At 46.2% G+C, this 19,937-nt stretch overlaps 1 protein-coding gene across 1 annotated transcript in view; it reads left to right on the top strand.

The window, feature by feature from the left end:
* The first annotated feature begins 8,116 nt into the window (after positions 1-8,116).
* TBP (TATA-box binding protein) overlaps positions 8,117-19,937 on the top strand; it is a 36,385-nt gene continuing 24,564 nt past the window's right edge. The window contains exons 1-2 of the mRNA XM_056124885.1: positions 8,117-8,223; positions 11,821-12,015. Coding sequence (XP_055980860.1) covers positions 11,962-12,015 — 54 coding nt within the window. The 5' untranslated portion in view covers positions 8,117-8,223; positions 11,821-11,961. The remainder of the gene's footprint in view (positions 8,224-11,820; positions 12,016-19,937) is intronic.

The raw sequence follows: 19,937 nt of genomic DNA, 5'->3' as shown, positions 1-19,937 counted from the left end.
AATCAGGACTACACTTAGGTAAGCAGGGTTCTACTAACAATTCCGGAACAACCCCTGACCCCAAATGTACATTTTGATTTTGGGACCACACCTGACTGTGCTCAGAGATGATTCATGGCAGGGGTTGGCAGTGTAATGAGGTAACCCGAAGAAAAGCAGGCAGCGGCTAAAAGACAGCTGGGAAGCGGGATGGGACACCCCAAGGACACGGACAGGATGCCCTAAGAATAATCTGAGATTGGACGGAGTAGTTATCACACATTGCTATTTTCAGCTGCCAAATAGAAAAGTTTTTATTTATTTATTTATTTACTTTTGCTTTTTGGGTCACACCCAGCGATGCTCAAGGGTTACTCCTGGCTCTGCACTCAGGAATTACTCCTGGCGGTGTTGGGGGACCATATGGAATGCTAGTAATTGAACCTGGGTCGGCCACATGCAAGGCAAATGCCCTACCCGCTGTACTATCGCTCCAGCCCCTAGGAAAGTTTTTAACCATTCAAAGCTAACCGCAAATGTCTGGCTTCTATACTCTGCTTCTTGCTTGGTTAGAAGAAATCTAATTGATGTTACCAAGCAGGATATAAGAATGTATAAAAAGCTTTGCCTGGACTTTGGTTCCAGGCTATTTGTTGCACTGAGACCCTCGTTAGGCTTGGCAGCCCCTACAAGTAAATAAAAGCTCTTAAGTTCAGCAAGCAAGCGTGTTTGAGACTTTTTGGGTAATCTCTCCACAACAGTGAACTTAGCACTACTGACATTAGGAATCCAGGTTTGCTGTCTGCAATGCAAGCACCTTAACCCCTGTACTATCTCTCCAGCCCTGGAACCAAGTTCCAGGAGAAACTACTGAGGAATTATCTATTTGAGAAGTACTCGCTCAGGGACTAGAGAGTACACAGATTAAAGTGATTGCCCGCCCCCCACCTGCATTGCCAATTAAACAAAATATATAAATAAACTCTCCTCTGCATTTTTTAAATGTAGCTGTACTATTATGTGTTCAGCCACTATTAAGCTTGATGTTGGTGGGCTCCTCTAGGTGACTTGTGTGAAGCAGGAAGGAGAAAGTCGGTCGCTTTCTCCCCATCCGCCCCCAGCACCTGGGACCCACTGGGAAGACTAGGACTGGTAAAGTCTGCGATGAGCCCCTGCTCCGTATGGGCCTGAGCCCTGCTGGCCCCACCAGGTGGCCATCAAGCCACACCTGAAGTTCACTTGGTCGGCCAGGCATGGGAGTTGATCCTCACCACCCAATTTCTCAGGGATCCACGGACTCAGGCTGGAGCAAGGATTTGCTCTTTGCAGGAAAGAGAGGCCAGTCCCAGACCTCACCCAGGGTTTTTGGGGTTCTTGTTTCACCGCGAAGAAAAAAAATTCAGGAGTAGACAAGCAAGCAGTGAAGTAAAACATTTTATTTGGAGGTTTTGAAAGGAGGGGTGGGGGATAGAGAGACAGAGAGAGAGAGAGAGAGAGAGAGAAGGGGGAGAGAGAGAGAGAGGAGAAAGAGAGAGAGAAACACTCAAGGAAGAGTGTGGGTTTCTCCAAAGATGGAGAAGTATTGAAATGGCTTTTAAGGCTGGTTTTTTTTTTGGAAGCTCAAGTCTACTTTATTTTTAAGAATCTATTTTTTAAAAATATTTTCCATAAAGGCATTCCCACCAGCAGTGAATGAGAGTTCCTTTCTCTTTGCATCCAAGCCAGCACTGTTTGTTCTTTTTTTTTTTTTAATTTTTATTAGTGAAACACCATGAGGTACAGTTGTAGACTTACAAATTTTTGTGCTTAGGTTTCGATTATACAATGATCAAATACCCATCCCTCCACCAATGCCCATCCTCCACTGTTGGAGTACAAGGAGCTTAGGTTTATCTGGTTACACCAATCACAGTGCTCCTGAGGCACTTCCATTCTATTGTGTTTATCTGTAAACAGTCTTCTCTATGCTCTCCTTCCCACCCAGTTAATCAGCTTTCCCCTTAATCAGACTGTTAATTTGTAAGATAAGCTTCCCAGAAATCTATGATTTTATATGTATGAGTGAAATATTGCCTTTCTCCTCTCCTTATGCCTTATGAACAGTTTACTTTAAAGCAACATCCTTTTTGTATAGATACAGGAAGACCGTTAACATTATGCTTTGTAACTTAGGATTTGATTGGCCTTGAATATTGTTCACTCCCAGGCATCTGCTTTCTCGATTTAAGCCTCAGTTGCCCTTAGTTCCTAACACCCCAAAAGCAGGGTCCCGACGAGGGACTGAATGGACCCAGGGCAAGCGGTGAGCTACCCTGGCATTGAAATGGTAAAGGTAAAGGTAAAGGCCCTCCCGTTGTTCATCGATTTGCTCGAGCGGGCCCAGTAACGTCTCCATTGGAGATTTTGTTACTGTGTTTGGCATATCGAATACATCACGGGTGGCTTACCAGGCTCTGCCGTGTGGGCGAGATACTCTTGGTAGCTTGCTGGGCTCTCCGAGAGGGGTGGAGGAATCGAACTCAGGTCGGCCATGTTGACTGCGTGCAAGGCAAACGCCCTACCGCTGTGCTATCGCTCCAGGCATTGAAATGGGCCAGGCCAAAGTGCCATGATTCTTTGTGTGTGTGTGTGTGTGTGTGTGTGTGTGTGTGTGTTTTTATTAGTGAAACACCATGAGGGACAGTTGTAGATTTACAATTTTTTGTGCTTGGGTTTGATTATACGATGATCAGATACCCATCCCTCCACCAGTGCCCATTTTCCACCACCATGGATAATATCCCCCCCACCCCCATCCCCCCATCCCCCTTTGCCTCTGTGGCAGGGCAATCCCTTGTGTTCTCTCTCTCCTTTTGGGTGTTGTGGTCTGCAAAAGAGGCATTGAGTGGCAAACATGTTCAGCCCATAGTCCACTTTCGACATGCATCTCCCCTCCTGGGAGGATCCTCCAAACACCCTTTATTTGGTGTTTCCTTCTCTATCTGAGCTGCCCTTTCCTCTAGAATGCCCGACTGGCCACTAAGCTATGGAGTAATCCTCCTGGTGCTGATCTCAGCTATTCTTGGGTATTAATCTCATATTTTGTTACTTTATATCCCCCAGATGAATGCAATCTTTCTATGTCTATCCCTCTCTTTCTGACTCATTTCGCTTAGCATGATACTTTCCATGATGTACCACTTGTATGTAAATTTCATGACTTCATCTTTTCTAACAGCTACATAGTACTCCATTGTGTAGATGTACCAAAGTTTCTTTAACCAGTCATCTGTTCTTGGGCACTCAGGTTTTTTCCAGATTCTGGCTATTGTAAAGAGTGCTGCAATGAACAAACAAGTGCAGATGTCACTTCGACTATACATTTTTGCCTCTCTGGAATATATTCCAAGGAGTGGTATTGCTGGGTCAAATGGGAGCTCAATTTCTAATTTTTTGAGAATCGTCCATACTGTTTTCCAGAAGGGCTGAACCAGTCGACATTCCCACCAACAGTGAAGGAGTGTCCCTTTCTCGCCACATCCGCGCCAGCATCGGTTGCTTTTGTTCTTTTGAATGTGGGCCAGTCTCTGAGGTGTGAGATGGTATCTCATTGTGGTTTTGATCTTCATCTCCCTGATGATTAATGATGTAGAGCATTTTCTCATGTGCTTTTTTGCCATTCGGATTTCTTCTTTGAGAAAGTTTCTGTTCATTTCATTGCCCCATTTTTGGATGGGGTTGGATGTTTTCTTCTTATGGAGTTTAACCAGTATTTTGTATATCCTGGATATCAACCCCTTGTCAGATGTGTATTCGGCGAGTGCCATGATTCTTAACTATAAGTTTGATCATAGACAAATGCTGTCATGATCCAAAGGTAACGACGAGACTAGGATCCTGCTAGAGGTGAGAAAGACTATCTGGCCTGAGCACTGTAGTCTGAGATCGAGATGGCCCTAGGAGAGCAATTCTATAAGTTTAAGATATTTCTTACTGTATCCATACAAAATGATTTATATTATATATTCTTATATGCTTGTGGACAAGGAGAGGGGAAACACACCCATGAGATTCTGCTCTAGGGTGGGTCCTCCTGCTGAGAAAGGATCTGTCCTAGGAGCGGCTTTCCCTGAGGCTAAGATTTCTACCCCTATTGATTGTGACCCACCTATGTGTAATTGTTCCCCCAATTCCTCATGGAGAGAGGATTTACTAGACTGTAGGAGTGGGCTGGGGTTGGAGCAGGGATCAGAAGGGGTCAGAAGGAAGAAGCAGAGGTCAGGAGGAAGGAGAAGGAATCAGAAGGGGATCAGAAGGAAGAAGCAGAGGTCAGAAGGAAAGAGAAAGAGGGATCAGAATCCAGACTCCATAGAAGGAGGATGAAGGGGGATGGAGAAGGAGAATGAAGTAGCATGGGGGAGGAAGAAGCAGGGAGCAGAGGCAGAGAAGGAAGACTGGTGTAGATGGAGAGAGAATCAGAATAAATTACGACTAATACCAACCAGCCTGGCCCTCGTTTCCTTCCTCCGCCTGACCATCGCCATCGACCTCCCCGGGGTGGGGGAAGAAGGGTGACACTACCGAACGCGGGCAGCGGGAGAGATAGAGTCACCGCCACTGTGTGCCGTGCCCCCTTTGTGTGAGTTTACACACTCCACCACCATGGATCCCAGTATCCCTCCCACCCCATCCCCCATCCCCCCTGCCTCTGTGGCAGGGCATTCCCTCTTGTTCTCTCTCTCCTTTTGGCTAAGGTCAAGGTCACGGTCCTCCCGTTGTTCATTGATTTGCTTGAGCAGGCCCAGTAACGTCTCCATCGTGAGACTTCTTGTTACTGTGTTTGGCATATCGAATACCTCACGGCTGGTTTATATATGCATATTCTTTTTAAAAAAATTTTTAATTTTTATTAGTGAAACACCATGAGGTACAGTTGTAGACTTAGAAATTTTTGTGCTTGGGTTTCAATTATACAATGATCAAGTACCCATCCCTCCACCAGTGCCCATTTTCCACCACCACGGATCCCAGTATCCCTCCCACCCCCCATCCCACCCCCCGTCCCACCCTGCCTCTGTGGCAGGGCATTCCCTTTTGTTCTCACTCTCCTTTTGGGTGCTGTGGTTATATATGCATATTCTTAAGAAGCCTTAGTCTGGAGTTTTTCTGGGCAGGTAGGGGTTGGTCAGGTGTCAAAGGAACAGCTTTGGAGTTTCTGGCCAATCTTTTTCAGGTTCTTAATTGATCCCTATTTCTTCTGCTGTCATCCCTGTAGGGGTTCAGCCTCTGCAGGGTCTGTCACAGACTGGTGGACTGATGCCAGTTACTTCTCCATGAGGTCAGGGCTATTACTTCCCAGGAGATTTACTGCCATTGCCTTGGGAGGGGGCCTCCCCTATCTGCCTGCCTGCCTACATCAAGCTGACTGAAGCAGGCAAGAATTACACCTTACTTTAAAAAAATGTTTTAAATTTTATTTTCATAAATTTGTTCACAATATTTATATTCAGCATTTCAATACCAATTCCCTCCACCATTATTTCTAATTTTCCCACCACCACCCAAGCCTGCTCCATAGGCAGATGCTAAATAATTTTTGTATTGCTTAGTATGCATAGTATGAGATTTCACGTAGCTGCAAAAGTGGCTGGTCAGAAAAGCAGTTGATATGGATTCAGGGGGAAAATCCACTTAAGGGTAATTTGTAGAGATAAACCCAGCGGCTACTATGTACTCACATAGAGCAGAAACTCAATTTTTTTGGAGGTAAAAAAAAGACTCAGATGAAGTCATCCTCTCAAGGTCATAGAAATAAAAAAGCAAGTTTCTAAGGGCAAGGGCTGGGTCTTTTTTTCTGTCCAGAAAACCTCAGAATGTTCTGTCTTAGCTCCCAGGCAGAGATTATATAAGAACATATGAATTTTCATCTACCACAGAATACGGTGACACCCTGTCTTTCTTTACTCCCTCTATTTTATACTATTTTATGTTTCATTGGTTTATTTGAATCCAGAGAGATCTGTAAAATCAAGATTAGTATAATAGTAATATTATTGTAATAGGAACCTGTATACCTAGGCTAATTAATTGAGAGAACAATATTAAGAATTATGCACTTTAACTTGTGAGTTTTAAGGCAATCTGGAAGTGATTACTGGACAATTTTAGAATTTCAGTTACTTGCTGGAGTGATAGCAAGCGGATAGGGCATTTGTCTTGCACGCAGCCGACCCAGGTTCAATTCCTCTGCCTCTCTTGGAGAGCCCAGCAAGCTACCGAGAGTATCTCGCCCGCATGGCAAAGACTGGCAAGCTACCCGTGATGTATTCAATATGCCAAACACAGTAACAAGTCTCACAATTTTTTGTGAGATGTTACTGGGCCCACTCGGGCAAATCGATGAACAACAGGAGGACAGTGCCATAGTGCTACAGTGCAAAGTGGCTGCGCACTCCTGAAATTCTAGAATTTTTTTTTTTTTTTTTTTTTTTTTGCTTTTTGGGTGACACCTGGCGATGCACAAGGGTTACTCCTGGCTTTGCACTCAGGAATTACTCCTGGTGGTGCTCAGGGGACCATATGGGATGCTGGGAATCAAACCCAGGTCGGCCGTGTGTGCAAGGCAAACACCCTACCCGCTGTACTATCACTCCAGCCCCTAGAATTTTTAAAAATATTTGGGGTATGGAGGCATCTCTGTGATGTGCTGCTCTCTCCTGGGAACATTCATTTGCAAGTCTCCAAATCATGGTCATTAATACGCTTAAATGGTGCCCAGAGGCAGTCCTTGGGTCTGACTGCCAGGGAACTGGTAGGGCAGGGAGATAGGGGGAGGTTGCCCATCCCTAACTCCGTGAAGCCTGGAGTTTTCAGTCACAGACACATACCTGGGTTTTTCAGTGGATTCATTCTCATTGGGTGTGGAGGGGGAAGGGCTCAGTACAAGCCTGTGGAGGTTGACCCTGAGCATGGTGTAGATTGAGTTCTTTAGGTTTGTGGCTGCTGGAATTCACTTGGGACAAGCAAAGGTATATACTTGCCCCCTCTCCGAGGTGCATAGTGCAATCAGCCTGGCATGGGGTGTGGGGACATCTCTGCAGCATGCTGCTCTCTTCCGAGATTCATTTGTGAGTCTCTGAATCATGACTGTTAATGTGCTTAAATGACCTGATTTTGATCTCTTTCGAGATTGATGGGTCTCTGAAGTAAGGCCGATAAATGAGCTTTTATAACTGAGTTGAAGGTGGTTTGTGGGTGTGACTCCCACATACCTAGCTTTTGCCATTTAATTTCTTGGGAAACTTGGTCCCAAGTTGTTGGGATCTGGCCAGAGGCACAGAGGCAATTTTGGGGTCAGGAAGCCTCAAGACACCATCAAGATACTGCTCCACTCGCCTCACAGGTTCACCAGAGGGGTGACACCGTATCCCCTTCTCCTATGCATTATTGCAAACAAAAGGTAAGGCATTTGTCTTTGATGGGTAAGGAGGCCATCCCTTGTGTGATTCAGATAGTATGTATCCTGGATACAAAAAAGATCATACGTTTCCTATGCTTGAGTTCTCAAGTCCACTACACAAAATGCAGAATAAGTAAACTAACAAGCATAATAATACGACAGTGTCCTACTGAACCACCATTTAGTAGCAGAGTCTGAGCAAGCCTGAACGTTGCGGTGCTCTGTGCCAGGTGAAAGGGCACAAAACCGGTAGAACTACGGCTGCATCTGCAAACGGGGCGGTTTCTGTGTTTCTCACCATCCTACGTGTCCAGGAGCCAATACCCGAAGAACACACGGAGAGCCCACACCGCGCAAGTGTTTCGTGGACCATGCCCTCCGAGAGGCGCCGACGTTGCCCAGACAGCCGGCAAGGCCACGAAAAAGCCAGGGCCCCCCGCCGGCCGGCCGCATCTGAGAGGCGGCCTCCTGCTTAGATCCAGCGACGACCAATCAGAACGCGCGCTGTCGCCGAGGCCTCGCCCCGGAAGTCTAGAGCGCCGGCCCGGGCCGCCGTGCCTGACGCCGAGCTCCCGCGGGCAAGCCGGAAGTGATCGCGACACAACGGAAGTGACGCGCGCCCACACTACCGCGACCGCCCCTCGGGCCGGGGGAAGCCTCCGAAGCCGCTGGTGGGGCTGGCGGAAGTGACGTTTCAACCCGCGCCAGAAGTTAAGTCGGGTCGGGAAGGGTCGCGGTGGCGGGCGCCGGGCCCGTTGCACCTTGCCTTGGCCTTCGCCCGCTGGCGGAGGACGTCGAGGCGCCAGGTGAGCGGCCTTTCCGTTTCTGCTCCTTTCTGAGGCGGCGTGCGGAGGCGACCGCGCCAGCGAGGCCTGGCGGCGGCGGGACACGGCGCGGAGGGCGCGCAGGCCGCGCGGGACCTTCCCGCTCGTGCCGCCGGGCCCGGCCGGTAGCGGCCGCGAGTCCCGCCCGGTGCCGTCCGCGGCCGGCCCAGAGGCGGCGGCCCGGGGCGAGCGTGCGGAGCCGCCTGCGGAGCGGGCGAGCGTGCGCCTTTTCGGGCTAGCCAGCAGGCGAGGAGCGGGAGCGCCCCGGGCCGGGAGACGGTTCCGAAGCCGCGGCCGCCGGTGGGCTCGGAGCAGAGGCGGTGGGGCTCGGGGAGCCGCGGCCTCCTGGGGGCGGGTCCGCAGACGCGCCCGCGAGCGTCTCTCCCCCGCCGTGCTCGCGGCGGGGCGGCCCGGTCGCGTCTCCGGGCCGGGGCGAGCGGGCGCCTCGGCAGCCCGGAACGGCCGTCTGCGGACTCCTGGGGCCCGAAGGCCCGTCCGTCGCCCCTCGGCCCTTCCCGCCCGCCTCTCGCCTGAGCGCGGCCGCGGCGCTGTCAGGGCTCCGTCCCGTGCCGGGCTCGGGGCGGGGGCCACGCGCCCAGGCGCACACGCTCGGCCTGTCGCGAGGGGCTGCCACTCGTGTCTTTTCTGTTACGGTTTCGGGGGGGCGGGTCAAGTCGCCTCAGGACTTCAGGGAGAGAAGCAGGGGGGCCCAGCGGAAAGGGTAGGGGTCTGCCCTGCTGGCGCGTGCGCCTAGTCTCCTTGCAGCGGGGCGGCTGCGCCTTGTCACGCACCGCCGGACCCCGGCAGCGGAGCAGGCGGAGCTCGCCGCCCCGTGGGACCCCAGCAGTCTGAAGTCACACGCTGCGTCCGGCGGTGTTGGGCGGGGGGGGGCACACCTGGCGGTGCTGGGAATCGGTCCGGGCCCCTCGGCTTGGGTTGGTGCTGAAGGTGAAAGGCTGGCCACGCAGTTGGTCCTCCCAGATACCTACTGCTGCACTACAAACCCTTCTCTTTGGTATGACTGTAATAACGATTAAATCACGATAACACAACGTAGATTTGCTCTCTCCCCCTCCCCTCCTTGGAGGAACTTTTCTTACTGCCAGCTAAACTGATCACTCCACTCTGCACCACACCACATGCTTTCTTGTTATGTCCGTGGGTCTTTTTGCGATTCATCTTTTGCCTGGAGTGTTGATCTGTAGATTCCTGCTCACGTTACTAGTCCCGAGTGAGAATGTTCATGCTTTGTGACAACACTCATTTTCAAGACACTTGGCCAGTTATGATTACATACTCATTTCCAGGCACAGAGCTAAAGGCAGAGATTGCAAGACACATTTGCAGCTTTCTAGACTCAAAAAGCTTAATCTGAACTTAAAAAAAGCTTTACCTGGTACATGCTTGCTATTTTAGTGCTAACATTTTGCTGTTAATTGCATGCCCGTCAAGTTGAATTTTTGATGCCAGACGCTATCTTTGATTTGCAGAACTGTTGTTGATGTTATAGGATAATAATTGTTTGAAAAGGTATAATTTTCCGTTAGCAGTTCTGACATTTTTCTGAGACAGGGTCTTTTTCTTCTCCTTTCTTTGGGGCTTTTTGTCCACTCAGTGTGATTGTGAGCTTTTTTGTTTGTTTGTTTGTTTGTTTATCCAGCATGTGTCTGAGTGCATACTTTATTTATTTATTTGCATCACACCTGGCGATGCACAGAGGTTACTCCTGGCTCATGCACTCAGGAATTACTCCTGGTGGTGCTCAGGGGACCATATGGGATGCTGGAAATCGAACCTGTGTCAGCCACGTGCAAAGCAAACGCCCTATGCCCTACCTACTGTGCTATCGCTCCAGCCCCTGAGTGCATACTTTAGCCAGCACTTAAAGTACATGTCTGTCTTTAATAGGCAGCCTGTAACTTGGAGACAGGTAGGTTCTGCACAGGAACATCTTCTTACATAATGATGTTTAAATGTAATATGTTTAAATGTAATAGCATACAGTTAGCATAGAATAAATGCTTTTTATTCATAGAATACTTTTTTTCTTTTTTTCCTTTTTGGGTCACACCCGGCAGTACACAAGGTTTACTCCTGGCTCTGCACTCAGCAATTACTCCTGGTGGTGCTCAGGGGACCATATGGGATGCTGGGCATCGAACCCAGGTTGGCCACATGCAAGGCAAACACACTGCCCACTGTGCTATCGCTCCAACCCTAGAATACATAGTTTTATTTATGACTCGTATTGCTAGATGCTGTTCTTGATGTTTTAGTTTGCCAACCCTATGTTGTTGATCATAGCAGACCCAAGAAGTTAGAGGTCTATCTGAACTAAACTGAACAAAAGGCATTTGGTTCATTAGTCTAAAAGTAATTTTAAGTGTGTAGCCAGTAGAGGGAGGTCACATAAACAGAGCCCAGTATGAGCATAATTTGTATTTGTGTTCTAAAGAGGTAACTATTAACTAATAAAATAATTATTGTGTCTATAAAGCTTTTATTACAATATTTCACTTAAATAGTAGCTCAATAAATTTGTGATTGGCTTCAGTTCAGTTTATTGCACAGAAGACATTGATTATGAAGAATACAAAACTGATTGGAATATTGAAAAACCTGGACCTGGCGGTGGGGAGATGACTCAAATGTCTGGAGCAATGCCTGTGCTGGAGTCCCAGGTCCCAGCCCCAGCCCTTACCCTTCACAGTCCTCTAAGCACCATCAGGTGTGCACTCCCCGCGGGCCCCCCTCTCCCCCCCCCACCCCCCGCCAGTATTCCTGAATATGGCCTGGGTGTATGAAAGTTTTGATAAATATTTCTGCCAGGATTATAAATACTCGTGCTCATTTATTCACTTTTACTTTTTTGTCTTTTGGGCCACACGGTGGTGCTCAGGATGTTGCTGTGCTTGGGATTAAGTCTATGGCTCCTACATGCTCTGCCTGGCAGTACTCTGGGTTTACTGGCAGTTCTCTGGGCTTACTCCTGGCTCTGTGCTCAGGTGTTAGGGAACCACCTTGCTTTGGGGGTGGGGGGATGTGTGTATAATGAGGCTTGGGGTTGAACTCAGGGCCTTGCACATCATAATAATCATGACCAGTCATTGACCTCTGTCTTCCTGGCCCTTCTCTAAAGTTTTAATGGTGAATTAATTGTTTTATTTTATTTTATTTTGCCATACTCAGTGGTGCTCAGGGATTACTCCTGGCTCTTTGCTCAGGGATCACTCCCGGAGGGCTGGGACCAAATGGTATGCTGGGGATTGAACCTGGATTGGCCACATGTAAGGCAAATATCTTACCTGTTGTACTATCTTCCTGGCCACTTTAATAATAATTTAAACACATTGAGATCAAACATTTAACAAAAGAATTTTTTCCTATGACAATTTTTTGTGCAAAAACAGGTTGTGAAAGGAATAATATTAAAAGTTTAAAAGAAATTTATTCCAAATGTCATTATTTTGGGGGTCTTTTGTATGTGTGTGTGAGAGAGAGTATGACCATGAAACTTGTTTATAAGGCTGTGCCACTCATCTGTATTTTTACATTTTACTTCAATCTTGTTTCAAGCAGCACTACTGTTTCTTGGTGAACGTGGAGATAACCCAGAGAACTGAGGAAGTTGCTAAGAAGATTGTGCTGGGATGCTTTAGGAAGAGTGAATGCTGAGGTGAATTCCAGAGGGTTTGGTTTGCCAAGAAGAAAGTGAATATCATGGATCAGAACAACAGTCTACCACCTTATGCTCAAGGCCTGTCTTCCCCTCAGGTAGGACAGAATCTATTCTGTCAGAGACTATAAAAAGAAGGAAAGGAAGTAAGCACTCTGAAAATGAACTAATCCACATATTATTTCCCCCTTTCTCTTTGTTGTTTTTAATTTGGGGGATATTCCTTACTCTGTGCGTGGGGGAGGGGTATTCTCTCTGAGGTGTGAAAAAGTTGCATGGTACCAGGGATAAACCCTGGATCCCCTATAGGCAAAGCATGTGTTCCACCTCTTGAGCTCTCTCTCTTCTTTATTGTTATCTTATTTAATTTGTTTATTTCCAGCACTATGATTTACAAACTATTATTAGTAGAATTTAATACATGAAATATTCCAGCATTACACCCTCCACCCAGGTGTCTGCCTTCCTCTACTATTGACCCAGTGTCATCCACTTCCCCCCTTCTCCCATAGTAAGCTTCCTACTGAAGATTAGTTCTCAGTTTTTGTTATCATTAGATATTGGTTATTCCCCTACTCTGTTTCTTCATATCCCAAATATGGAGAGATCATTCTGTGTCTTCCTCTTCCTCCACTCTGTACACTTTCGGGCTCCATCATGTGGCAGCAAATGCCATGATTTCATCTTTTCTTACAGTGGCATAGTTAGTATTCCATTGTGTAGATGTGCCACATTCTCTCTATCTGCTTATGTGTTCTTGGGCACTTGGGTTGTTTCCAGATTTTGGCTATTGTGAATAGTGCTGCAATAAATATAGGAGTGCCCCTATCTTATTTCTAATTTTTTATTGTTTTGGTTTTTGGGCCGTACCCAGTGGTACTCAGGGCTTCTGCTGGTTCTGCAGGGCTTCTCCTAGTTCTGTGCTCATGAGTTACTCCTGGCAGGCACCCTTTTGGTTTGGTTGCTCACACAGTTGATCATGGTTCTACCAGAGATCATGTGTGGAACCAGTGAGCACAGAGCTGATCTTTGCCTGGGACAGAATGGGAACTATGCTCTGAGCGTGCAGCAGCACTGGGGCTTAACTTAGGATCTTACCCTTCCAAGGTATATGCTTTAAGATGGTGTTTCTAAACCAGGGGCCAAATCAGGATCTTCCAAGGGAACCACAAATGAAAAGTCACATGAATGGGAGCCATCACACAGGACTTGGGGGTAAGCTGTTAAGAAGGGGTATCAGGAAAGAAGCAAGATCAGAAGGAGCCACAGTTGGGGAAGGTTGAGAAACTGCTCTCAGATCTAAACTATCTCTAGATCCCTGGATTGTGTGTGTGTGTGGGGGGGGGGGCAAGGAGGCTATGGGCCATATTCAGAGGTGCCCTGGTTACTCCAGGTAGTGTGTTGGGGACCAGGAGATTGGGATCAGCCTCATGTGAAGCAAGTACCTTCGTCATTGTACTGTCTCTCCACCCTGAATTTTTGTTTTGTTTTGCTTTTTGGGTCACACCTGGTGATACACAGGGGTTACTCCTGGCTCTGCACTCAGGAGTTACTCCTGGCGGTGCTCAGGGGACCATATGGGATGCTGGGAATCGAACCCGGGTTGGCTGCATGCAAGGCAAACACCCTACCCGCTGTGCTATCTCTCCAGCCCCTCATTTGGCTTTTATACTTTAGTGTTGGATGTTAGCATCACACGGATTATAGTGTTGCAGTACTGGAAATTGCATACCTGATGGTGCTGTGCTGGGGTTGCTTTTATGCTGGGGACTGCACTCAGAAGTTTGGGTGGCCCCTCTCTCAGTGAGCCACATTCCCATGTTTTCTATGTTTAACTTAAAAAAAAAACTAAGTTCCAACAGAAACATGTGAAAATTTACTGTACATTCTCACTAGCGAGCCTGGGGATTGTTGATCTTTTCACTTTTAACCCCATCTATTAGCCACTTAATGGATACTCATCTTTGTGGCTTTAGTCTTGGTAAATGTTTATCGGCTATATGTAGCCTCTTTTTTTTTTTTTGCTTTTTGGGTCACACCCAGCAGTGCTCAGGGGTTACTCCTGACTCTGCACTCAGGAATTACTCCTGGCGGTGCTTGGGACTATATGGGATGCTGGGAATCGAACCCAGGTCTGCCGCGTGCAAGGCAAATGCCCTACCCGCTGTGCTATTGCTCCAGCCCCCGTGTAGCTTCATTTTTAAAATGCTTTCACTAAAGTTTTTCATTTTTTCTGAAATCCATTTGTCAGTTTTTCTTTAATGGTTAATGCTTTTGTGTGTTACCTAATCTTTTTCAGTCCAAAGTCTTAAGGAATTCTATTTTGTAATTTTAGTTTGTGTTCATTTATATTTTTTAAGAGCTCTTTTGGTTTGGTATACACTTAGCATTGCTCAGGGGCTACTTCTGCCTCAATGCTTGGAAGTCAATCCTGGCAGTATTCAGGGACCCACAGGTACTGTCCGTTGAACCCATGGCATATTACCCTCTGTGTAGCCCTTAGTTTTTGCTGTAAATTTGTACCTCTCATAGTTGGTGTAATTTATTTTGGTTTTGGTTTTTGGGTCACACTTAAAGTGCTCAGGGCTCTGCTCAGGGTCTCTCCTGTAGTGCTGTAATTGCTGTGGTGCTGTTTTCATTACTGTTGCTGGTAATGTAGGTATTATTATTTTTTTTTTAATGCTTTTTGGGTCACATCCGGCGATGCACAGGGCTTACTCCTGGCTCATGCACTCAGGAATTACTCCTGGCAGTGCTTGGGGAACCATATGGGATGCTGGGAATTGAACCCGGGTCGGCTGGGCGCAAGGCAACTGCCCTACCTGCTATGCTATAGCTCCAGCCTGGTAATGTAGTTTTTGAGACAGGGAGGCTTGTTCCTATATTGGACATTTTGTGGTTCCATAGACATTTCACAGCTGTTGAAAAAGCCATCAGTACTTTTCATGGGCATTATGTTGAGTCTATGGATCGCCTTAAGAACGTCATTTTAATAACGCATTTCCTTTTGTGAATACTGAATGTATGTCTTCGATTTATTTTAGCGATGCCTTACAGTTTCAGTGTGTAGGTTCACTTCCATTGTTAGGTCTACTCCAGTTGTTGTTGTGTTGCTTTTTAGGTCACACCCAGCGATGCTCAGGGGTTACTCCTGGCTCTGCACTCAGAAATTACTCTTGGAAGTGCTTGGGGGACCATATGGGATGCTGGGGATTGAACCTGGGTCGGCCTCGTGCAAGGCAAAAACCTACCTGCTGTACTATCCCTCTGGCCCCCTCTACTCCAGTTTTTAGTGTTTTATTTATTTATTTATTTATTTTTATTTTTCTTTCTTTTCTCATAGCAGTATAGCAAAGTTAATGTGTGTCACTTTCAGATTCTACCTTACTGAACTTGTTGGTTTTATTTTTTTATTTGTTTTGCTTTTTGGGTCACACCGGTGATGCACAGGGATTACTCCTGGCTTTGCACTCAGGAATTACTCCTGGCGGTGCTCAGGGGACCATATGGGATGCTGGGAATCGAATCCGGGTCAGCTGCATGCAAAGCAAACGCCCTACCTGCTGTGCTGTCGCTCCAGTCCCCTTTTTTTCTTTATTTAAAAATTATTTAGTACTTCTCTCAGAGGGCTTTCTTACACTTGTTAGTTTTCTTGAGCAGTTTTATTATGGAGTCTAGGAGTCTATGTGCATATTACCATGGAACCTACAAATAGCTGTGATGGGTTTGGAGAGGCTCTGTGACATTATCTGAAGGCTCAACAGCCACTGCTGGTGACTGTCCATCAGTTCAGCAGTGCCAGTTTGACAGTTTGGTGTTTGGACCCAGAGAAGTGGTGTTGCAAGGCCAGCAGTTCTCAGTCGGCATGTGGTGCTGGGGATGGTACTCATGCTGGGGCCAGCAGGGCCCTGTCCAGCACTTCTCAGTCAGCATATGATACTGGGGATGGAACTCAGACCCTTACACAGAAGAGGCCAGCTCTTGCCTTCTGAGCTCTCTTTCTCTCTGGACCCAGATGGTGAGAGTTGACTTCTTATTTTCCACTTTGACTTCCTTCCATGTATTCTTGTCAATTCCTCTAGCTCCCCTTTCCAAAACTTGAAGAGAAGTGGTCTAGTTCCAAATCTTAGGGAAAACTTTCCATTATTTTCTGGTCTGTTGAAACGATTCTGTGCTTCACTTACCTTCTGCCCTTCATTGCTGTTACTGTTATGATGACTAGGGATCACTTGAATGCCTCTCTATGGTACTCACTGAGTCATGTACCCCAGTCGACCTAGGGTGGTGCCCTTCAGTTGTGCTTGCACACTGGTTGCATTGCTTGCTGTGGTGCTGGCTGAATCACATACCCCTCTCTGCTTGGATGGTACATTTTAGTTGCACTCACACACTGTGGTGGCAGTGCTCTCTGGGGTGGCCTTGGGCACTCATGCATGCGCTTGCCAGGGAGTCAGACACTGTCTGCAGTGCTCACTTAGCCATTTAGTGTCTGGATTCCAAACAGCAGAGCCCTGAGGCCAGGACCATGCTCAAAGCATTCACACAGCATTGGGTGTTAATCTCATGGCCTTCTATTTGGAGAGCATCCACTTTTGTCACAGAGCTACCTGCAAGCCTGTGATCTGGTGATTTTTATCTTTGGCCTGAGCCATAGCACAGCAGTATAGAGCCTGTCTTACATGCATGTCACCTGGATTTGATCCCCAGCATCCCATATGGTCCTCTGATCATTCCCCACCAGGAATGATCGCTGAGTGCAGAACAAGGAGTAACTCCTGAGCACTGCTAGGTATGACCCCCCAAAGTAAATCAGGTTGATGAGAGTTAGTACATTGATTTGTTTATGTTGAACCAACCTTGTGTCTCTAGGTTGAATCCTACTTTATCATGACAAAAAATGCCTTGATGTTACTACGTCCAGTTTGCCAAGAATTTCTTGAGAATTTTTTGCATCAGAGGTCATTGCTGTATAAATTTTACTTTCTTTAGTTGCTGTTTTTTTCTCTCTTGAGATTTAGGGCTATAGGGTTGGAGGGATAGCACAGCAGGTAGGGCGTTTGCCTCGCACGCAGCCGACCCGGGCTCGATTCCTCCGCCCTTCTCAGAGAGCCTGGCAAGCTACCAAGAGTATCTCGCCCACACGGCAGAGCCTGGCAAGCTACCCATAGCGTGTTCAATATGCCAAATACAGGTATGACAAGTCTCACAATGGAGATGTTACTGGAGCCTGCTCAAGCAAATTGATGAACAACGGGAGCACAGTGCTACAGTACTACTGGCCTCAAAATGTATTTGGGAGTGTTCTCCTTTGATTTTTCCCGGGACAGTGACAAGGACAGATACTCTTTTTTTGAGAGGTTTTTTAAAAAATTTATTTTGGCTTGTGGTCTTAATTTCCAACTCCTTCTTTGACAGTCTTGTAAAATTTATGGGCAAAGCCATCTGGTTCTGGGCTTTTGTTCTGCGGGAAACTTTTGATTATTGTTTTTGTTGTCTATTCAAGGTTTTTATTTCTTCTTGGTTGAGTTTTTTAAGTTTCTGATTTTCAAGGTCTGCTCACTCTTTTAGGTTGTTCAGTTTGTTTTGCATATAGTTATAGTTATTCTTGCAAACAGTGTATACTATAGTAATAAAAAGAATCATAGGTAGTTTCTTTCCCCTTGCATTTCTGTAACATAAGTTATAACTATCTTTCATTCTGATGTTTTTTAAGCAATGTTTTAAAAACTGTCATTTTTGGTGAGCCTAGCAAGGTATTAAAGTCAATTCTATTGATCCTTTCACAGAACCAGCTTAAACTTGGTTTAACTGATTTTTTGTGTCTTTAGTTTCTGTTTCATTTATTTCTCCATGGGTGTGGTGTGGGGTGTGTGTGTGTGTGTGTGTGTGTGTGTGTGTGTGTGTGTTAGAGAATATACCCAGGATCTCACATCTTTCTCTTTATTTTTTCTTATTTTCTAATTTCTGCCTTTCTAATCTTCCTTTTCTATTTTCTAAATATTCTATTTTCTTTCAGGGTAAGGTTAGAATAATTATTTGAGACTTAAATCTGATTCCCTGATGTGGTCTGTATAGTGTTGAGCTTCCCTCTTAGTAACATAAAGTCTTATAGTTCTTTTTGTTGTGCATCATATCATTTTTCATTTCTTGCTTGATACCTGACCCAAAAGGTACTCAGAAGAATGTTGTTTAGGCATTACATGTTTTGTTTTGTTTTTCGATATTCAAATTAAAAAAAATTTCTAGTCTCATACCATTGTGATCAAAAATAATGCTTGCTGAGACTTTCGTCTTTACAATTATTGATTTATTTTGGAGTGTCAGCATACTCAGCAGTACTCAGGAACTATTCCTGGGTCTGGGTCTATTCTCTGAAGCCATGCCTTGAAGTGCTGGGGGACCGTATATGGTGCCAAGATTCAAACACTGGTTCACATGCAGGGTAGATGCCTTAATCTTCATACTTTCTCTGTGAACTCTTTTCATATCTATTAAGTGATTAAGTGAAGACCTCTTTTTCTCTTATACTATATGACCTATCCTTCTGAAAATTCTGTTATGTGGATGCTTTTCTTGGTGATTATCTTCATTTTTTCCCCTTCTTAATGTCTGTGCTACAGATTTTTGTTTTGCAGTTACCATAAAAAGTTTGCCATACTTTCTTTATCTAAAGAAGTTTTTTTTTGTGTGCCGGTATCCAATTCTTATTTGACTGTACTAGCTCTTTCCTTTCTATATTCCTTTTTGTTTCTCTTAACTGAAGATTTTGTGATTTATTGTTTGTTTTTGAGGGCCATGCTTGGGTGTTACTTCTTCTGTACTCAGGAATCATTCCAGGTGGGCTCTGGGGACCTTATGTGCACTGGGGATAGAACCTAGGCCTGCCATTTGCAAGGCAAGTGCCCTACCTGCTGTACTATTGCTGTGACCCCTAGAGTTGGGGATTTAACCTGGGTTTGACTACATGTGAGGCCAGTGCCTTACCTTCCATAATATGTGAGATATTTGGCCACACTTTGTGAGATTGAGTCTTAACAGTTATATTCAGTGTGCTTATCATTCTCAGCATCTGTTTGGAACATTTTAGTTTCTCCTTGGTGAAGCCCTTTGTCAGCTCTTGCTTTGCTTTGCAGAATTTGGTATTTTTTTTGCAGTGGTTGTCCCAGGATTTTCCAGTGTATGCATTTGGGTTAGCTTCTGTTGTGCTGCAGGGGCACTGTGGCAGTTCTGTCAGAATTGTTTGTTTCTGTGGCCACAAGGAGATTGAAAACATAATCATTTGATCTTGGGGGGTATACATGGTCAGGGAGCGGCCTCTTGTCTGAGCGGTTATCCCAGCCCGAATCCCAGGATTCAGTTTTGTCTGTGGTAACTGATGTGCACTGTCCCACCAGGGAAGCTCCTCGCTAATTTACTTGCTTGTCCTGTTCTGGTTGCTCTGTGTTGAGGTATCTTCAGGGTCCCAGGCTGGCCAGACTGTGAGCAGGTGAAAGATTGTCCCTGATTCTGGCAGGCTTCGTTGCCAGTGTCTATTTCACTGTTTCATCATTCTCTGGTACAGGAATCTGAAAGTTTTTTTCCTAGCCAGTATTTTTGTTGGAACAAATTATGGGACACAATAATGCCTGAGCTGTTAGGGCTATGGTGTCTATTTGGCTCCCCATCTCACAGACTCTTTCTGCCACCAAGTTGGGGAAAAAATGTAACACTCCGTTTTAATGGGGGTATTAATGCAGTCATTTTATTGGCAATGACTGTCTCTGTGATCAGCACTATCGGTAAAATAATTCTCTTTTTAGTGCATGTTGGGCTGGAGCGACAGCACAGTGGGTAAGGCGTCTGCCTTGCGTGCGGCTGACATGGCCGACCCGGGTTCGATTCCTCCGCCCCTCTCAGAGAGCCCGGCAAGCTACCAAGAGTATCTCGCCCCACGGCAGAGCCTGGCAAGCTCCCCGTGACGTATTCGATATGCCAAACACAGTAACGACAAGTCTCAAAATGGAGATGTTACTGGGTCTGC

The sequence above is a fragment of the Sorex fumeus genome, unplaced genomic scaffold (genome assembly GCF_029834395.1).
Source record: "Sorex fumeus unplaced genomic scaffold, SorFum_2.1 ptg000052l, whole genome shotgun sequence".
Lineage (NCBI taxonomy): Eukaryota > Metazoa > Chordata > Mammalia > Eulipotyphla > Soricidae > Sorex > Sorex fumeus.
The sequence above is the reverse complement of the archived record's forward strand: the minus strand, read 5'-3'. Positions and strand labels throughout refer to the sequence as shown.